This window comes from Salminus brasiliensis, chromosome 10 (genome assembly GCF_030463535.1).
Source record: "Salminus brasiliensis chromosome 10, fSalBra1.hap2, whole genome shotgun sequence".
Classification (NCBI taxonomy): Eukaryota; Metazoa; Chordata; class Actinopteri; order Characiformes; family Bryconidae; genus Salminus; species Salminus brasiliensis.
Genome location: NC_132887.1, coordinates 32,727,069 through 32,733,775, shown reverse-complemented (window position 1 = coordinate 32,733,775; position 6,707 = coordinate 32,727,069). Strand labels below are relative to the sequence as shown.

Sequence of the window (6,707 nt, the reverse complement as noted above, 5' to 3'; positions counted from 1 at the left end):
ATTTCTTCAAAACCATATGTCTTTAGGTCATTAGTGTAGAAAAGAGCTGCAAGATGTACATTCATTAGCACAGAGTTACATTTAGGTGGAAGGTTTTTCAGGGTAAAATAAACACAACTAAGTTTGTGGACACCCTTCTTGGAACCTAAAGGGTTAGCTGTTTCAAAATCATCATAATAAAGCAAAAGCTGTAGAGCATGTCTTTCTTGTGAGAACAAGGAATGATTTTGAAATATGAGCCATCATTAATGTCCCTGTAAATGCCCTTTTCACTCAGTTTGTCCTGCAAAAAGCTCTCTCTTATTTCCACATTTTTGAAAATAGACTTGAGTGTACTAAGAATTGGTACATACATATATTTATCTGTTACAGGGAACTGGCTGTATATACCTGTAGTTCTGTCTCTACGTACATCCATTCTTACTCCGAGTACATGTTCTTCAGGTTCAACTATTTCCCACCTTTCATCAAAATATTTATGCCTTTTTGCCTCTGTGTTTAATGCTGAAAAAGGATTGTCTAATTTATCAAAACAGTGCTCTATTTTTCTAGAAATATCTGAATCCTTTGCTTCACAAGAAAAGGTTTTGAGAACTGCCTCTCGTGCTTGGCTGTGAACATCATTAACAACTTCTTCCATAGAACTAACAATTGTTTGGACAATACTTCCAGAGAGACCTGCTGCTTGCAAATGTGCAACAACTGAACCGCACATAGATGACAGTTGAGGCATAACATCAGAGCTCTGTAAAGGAACAGGAATTGCTTGTGAAGTGGCAACAGAAGTTGAACATTCTGGTTGATCACTTGAAAACTGCACCTCATATTCATTTTGTGTAGTTACACCCTCACCAGTGTCCACATGGGAAATGGTGGCATGCCTATGTACAGTGTTGATGTGCTTTCTAAAGCCATTGTAGGTACAAAAAGTTGAAGAACAACCTGGCTCTCCACATTTCAGACGTAAACTTTTGCCAGGATATAAACCATGGTGAAATTTTAAATGCTGACAAAGAAGCGAACAACTTTTGTGGTGCACTTTACAGACAAAACATGTGAACATTTTTCTTCAACAACGTATTAGTTCAGATGTCCCCCTGCAGCAGTCGTGCTCCAAGTTCCTTAACACGGGGGCTCTCCTTTGCATTTCCAACATCAATGTTGTACACTGTGGTTTGCACAAATGTATAGAAATTGCTCAAAGCTTCATCATAGGGGAGACTGAAAACAAAGTGAGCTTTGAACAGTTCATCAAATGCAGCCACAGATGTCTGAGCCTTGCATGGGACAGCCTTCTGGTCGATGATGATGTAGAACTTTGCGATTTTGTTCTTTTGCTCACCAATGCAGAGGAGGGAGGGCTGTCTTGTTTCAGCTCTCTCAAGGAAGGTAGTAAGACTGGCTCCTTCCTGTAGAATAGCAGTGCAGGACATGTTGCATGTCAGTCGAGTCACATTATTATGACAATTAGCTAATATCCAGAGTAACCACTGCATGCAGCGCAGGCAGCAGCTAGATGGGCTGGGAGTGACTGGTAGGTCCTGGTAGGTTGTCACAGGTATCTGGAGCCATGCTGACTGCAGTGCAACCCATTCGATTAGACCATCTTGCAAATTGCAAGAGTGTCATGAACAAAGTGAAATTCTAGGTTCTGTTCCAACATACAAATGTATAGCAAATCAAACGCCTAATGAAATTGACTGAAAAAAAAAAACCATTTACAAAAAAAAAAAAAACACTGCCTACCTGAAGATATCTCACAAGATGCTTGGCTGCCTGGGCTGAACTGATCTTTGCTGTTTTTTTCTGTCCTCGTGAGGTTGGCGGAAGTAGGTGAAGAAGCAGGAGAATTGCTGACATATCACTGTCCCATCCTACAGTACAAACAATATTAACTGACTGACAATCTTTTTTAAAAATCTGAAGCATTTGGAAAAATTAAAACTCCATAGATATTAAAAATATTAAAAATTAAAAACCATTGATATTGTCAGGTTGGAGTTCAAGTGCTGACAGAAGTTCCTCAACGTATTGATTTGGGCCTAGTGTCCTGCAGTCACTGATGACTTTGGGCTTAAAAAAAGTAGGCCACTTCGCCAGAAACTTGCTAGACACCTCATCTCCAAACATCATGGTGAAGTCCTGGTCAATCTTTGAAAACATAAGATTAACATATATGTTTAAATATCAAGGGTGCTTAATTTGTTTCATAAAAAGGTATAGACCAGTCTAATATTTAAAATGCAAGTTCTTACCAATCGAGGTATGTCAAGGAACCGAGGGAAGACCTCCAGAATCGAAACTGATGCATCCTTGTCATGAACCAGCTTCTGCCGATACTGGAAAGTTGCGCTCATTCTCTCTTTGATGATTGACTCATCTGTTGAGTGTCTAATTGTAGATAAAGCCTCCCTGCAGTCATCACCAAACAGCTGTTCACCACTTAGAAGAGTTTCTCGTCTGCTTTTTGGGCTGTCCTGATGAGAAGGCTTGGAATAACTCCGGTAGCCAACAGATGTGTTGCGTTGAACTGTCTTAATCCTCCATGCTAGGTAGCCAGTATTTCCCCCAGGATCATAGTAGTGTTCCTGTTTAACACACAAAATCCAAACACAATCAGAAAAGCATGCATTTCAGTTTCAGTAAATAAGAACTGAACACAGATTTTTTTTTTTTAAATGGCAAAGTCATTTAAATTATGCTAACACTATTGCAAAAAAATAATAAAAATCATCCGGGTCACATGTGGAAATGCACAATGACCAATTCTTTAAGAACAAGTTTCAGCCTTTTGCAATACTATAGCATTAACTCACATAGCCATTCTTAGAGTATGGATCTTGGAGGTACGGAAACAGGGTCACAATTCCCAGTGCATAATTGGTACGTGCACTTGATGGTGGGATCCTTCTTTGAAAAGAAAAAAAAAACAGTCTTATACACCCTGTGCAAGTGCTTGTTTGTATCCTTAAAGTTAATTTATTTATTAACCAAATTCACTTAAATGTCTTACCCATGAGTTTCAATCATATCTGCAACCAGGATGTTTACCATCTGTTTACGTTTGGCATCTGTTAGTGTTTTGGTTTTGTCATATTCCATAAAGACCTCTTCACCCTTTGGATTGGCCCTGAGAACAGCTTCAACCATCTGCCAAAATGTAATTAAATTCCAGTTTGTGTTCCGATAAGAGAAACCCTAAAAATACTTTTCCCCATTTGTATTAAAAATAAATATTTAAGTATTTTTTACTTTAATTATACCTGTCGTGCTTGATCCCGATCCATGAATTCTGTTGAACCCCTTCTCCTCTTTGTGGTTTCAAGGATAACTGTAGAGTCAGATAAATTAGATGACACTGGGGAAAGTGGAGTATCTGACATCACAGAGGAAGCTGATTCATCAGTGACAATTTGGATATCCAGATCTGGCCAACAAAAAATATTAATCAGTAAAATCAGTTAAATAAAGGAAATTAATAAAATACTAAACAAAACAGTAAAAATTAGCATTCTTTATTATTCTACAGTTTTTTTCTCCATTTTATCCCCCCAAAAAATCTAATTACTTAACAGGCTTACCAGTAACTCGTTGTCTAGATATGATCTTGAAGTTTAGTACACCTGATTTCACAAGCTCATCAAAGATATCTTCATCTACTTCTGTTCCTGATTCGTCAGTTAAGATGAGCTGACCCTCTCTCAGACATTCATGCTCCAGACCAAATTTCATGGTTACTGGAAGACTCAAAGAAATAAGTAACTTAAAAGTAAAGTCATAGAAATAGTAATATAAATTCTACTATTTTCAAATAATCAACTTGTTATTGCTACAAAAATTGAGTTCACTTTTTTACAGTAAACTCTGTCATCAATTTAAAGGCATATTATATGTATGCTGGCTATAACTTTTCTTTCTCTTGTTTTTTTCCACAAACAAAAAAAATCACTAGCTGTCTTCAAGAAATCTGTTGTATTCCATGCTTTCATCAGTCTGTGGTATTTTCACATATTTTTGTGTTCTTCCAAACTCAACTTTAGCCAGCATGTCCTACAAGGAAAAAAGTGAAGACTATATTTACAAACAGAATCATTTATTTAACTAATCACTTAATCACTACACACACACACAAAAAAAAATGAATTAACAAAAACGCGTCACCAAATGTACATTAATGTAACAGAATGCATCACTCACCAATACGACCTGTAGCTGTCAGTATCATAGTTAGCAAAAATGGCGTTGGCCACCCTCCTGTCTCCACTATCCGTTGCACTGGCTTGTCCCCTGCAAAATCCTGCCACATACGACGCGATACATATGAATAATTTATTTGTAACTTACATTCAATCTTACACTGCTGCTCAACATTATATTAAAAGATTTTTTTTTTAAAAACTGTTTTGCTTAAATTGGCTAAAGTGTCGAACAATGTACTCCCACATGTCTAGCAAATTCAGTTAGCATATGACCAAAAATGTTTTAGCATTTCCAACGTCTGTTCAGCTGCAAATGGCTACTGCTATCATAGCACAGGTAACTTAGCCTAACCCTTTTTAGTTATACGGGCAGCTATGACATTACTATCCTGAATGTATCTGTAATTTTATGGATATTACGAGTGCTAATAAGCATTTAAGACTCACATCCGCAGGTGTCCTGGTCTAAATTCCCCCAAAATAGCACTTTACCACACTTATGCCAGCTAGTATATTAACGTTAGCGTAGCTATGATAGCTAGTTTGATTGCTAGCTGTGGCTGTTTGATAGACAGATTAGCTATCTTAAATGCTAATCTAGCTATACCTAAAAATATATGTATATATAAATTTATTATAAGGCTAGCATCAAATTAATAACAATCCTACAGGCAACACACATCGTAGTTTTATTAATTATTATATATTATTATATATAATATAATTATTATATATTATTAATTATTTATTCATTTATTTATTACAGTAACTGTAGTCGATCATAAACACTACACAAAAAATATAATATTGCTCTAATTAACGTTATACTTATTAATACTCAGAAATCCACACATTTAACAGCAACTCACCAATATAGATGAAATGAGACGTCTCTCTGCTGCTGAATTCGACGTGATGCGCCGGCAGGGTGGGGGTGGGGTTAACCATTTAACACTCTGGGAGTCAATCTCTAAATGGTAGAGTTTAGTGATGCTTCTGACAACACTCCTGGAGTTCATCTAAAGACAGCAGGTTTAACACTCTTTTTTGACACCACCTCTCTTTGTGACTAGGAGTGAAACCAGACAGATGAAGCTCAGTAGAGAGTTAGATTAACTCGGACAGTAGTTGGATTAACTCTCTACTCTCTGTAATTTCATCAACACCAGAAAATTAACTCTGCTGATTTTGCTGTGTACAAGTCATTATTAACAAACCCGAAAATAAAAGTAAGTTGGTCTAGATGAGCAAGGTCTGGAGTGCAGTCAACTATAACAGAAATATTTTGATTCTTTGCTCTCATTAACAATTACCTGCTTTGTTCTCTGTCCCATCAAATGGATAAATTCTTCACACATTGTCGATGATAAGTAGGACACAGAACCTTTCCCTTACCTCCAAACCTTTGGAGGTGCTTAGCTAGGAATGGGTCTAATTTGTCTAAGAGTTCTATGATGCCCAAAACATTACCATTGTGTACTAACAATAATCAACTTGGCTTGGTCGGTAATGGTACTGGGCCATAAAGCAGGGTCGGTGACCGTTTCACACCAGGAGTTGGGGTCCTTGCCCTCCTCATTTGAAAAACAACACTCACACGATGCAGCTGACTGGTCTGATTGTGGCCTGGGGAACGGGCGGGCCAGTCCATAGCTTTAATGCCTTCATCTTGCAGGAACTGCTGACACACTCCAGCCACATGAGGTCTAGCATTGTCCTGCATTAGGAGGAAACCGGGGCCAACTGCACCAGCATATGGTCACACAAGGGGTCTGAGGATCTCATCTTGGTACCTAATGGCAGTCAGGCTACCTCTGGCGAGCACATGGAGGGCTGTGCCACCCCACACCATTACTGATCCACTGCCAAAACGGTCATGCTGAAGGATGTTGCAGGCAGCAGATTGCTCTCCATGGCGTCTCCAGACTCTGTCACGAAAGTAGTGTATAACTACTTTCATCTGTGAAGAGCACAGGGCGCCAGTGGCGAATTTGCCAATCCTGGTGTTCTCTGGCAAATGCCAAGCATCCTGCACGGTGTTGGGCTGTGAGCACAACCCCCATCTGTGGACATCGGGCCCTCATACCATTCATGGAGTCGGTTTCTAACCGTTTGTGCAGACACATGCACATTTGTGGCCTGCTGGAGGTCATTTTGCAGAGCTCTGGCAGTGCTCCTCCTGTTTCTCCTTGCACAAAGGCAGAGGTAGTGGTCCTGCTGCTCAGTTGTTGCCCTCCTATGGCCTATTCCACGTCTCCTGGTGTACTGGCCTGTCTCCTGGTAGCGCCTCCAGCCTCTGGACACTACGCTGACAGACACAGCAAACCTTCTTGCCACAGCTCGCATTGATGTGCCATCCGGGATGAGCAGCACTACCTGAGACACTTGTGTGGGTTGTAGAGTCCGTCTCATGCTACCACGAGTGTGAAAGCACCACCACCATTTAAAAGTGATCAAAACATCAGCCAGAAAGTCAAGTCAAGTCAAATTTATTTGTATAGCGCTTTT

The 6,707-nt window shown here is 39.3% G+C and overlaps 1 protein-coding gene across 1 annotated transcript; it reads right to left on the bottom strand.

Annotated features, from left to right (window-relative positions):
* Positions 1 to 1,085: 1,085 nt before the first annotated feature.
* LOC140563944 (uncharacterized) lies at positions 1,086 to 3,330 on the bottom strand. Its single transcript, XM_072688899.1, has 6 exons — positions 3,264 to 3,330; positions 3,014 to 3,150; positions 2,817 to 2,910; positions 1,980 to 2,151; positions 1,747 to 1,874; positions 1,086 to 1,409 (listed from the first exon to the last, which is right to left on the bottom strand). Exons 1-6 carry the CDS (start codon positions 3,285 to 3,287, stop codon positions 1,086 to 1,088), a joined length of 879 nt encoding a protein of 292 aa, XP_072545000.1. The 5' UTR covers positions 3,288 to 3,330.
* Positions 3,331 to 6,707: the final 3,377 nt, after the last annotated feature.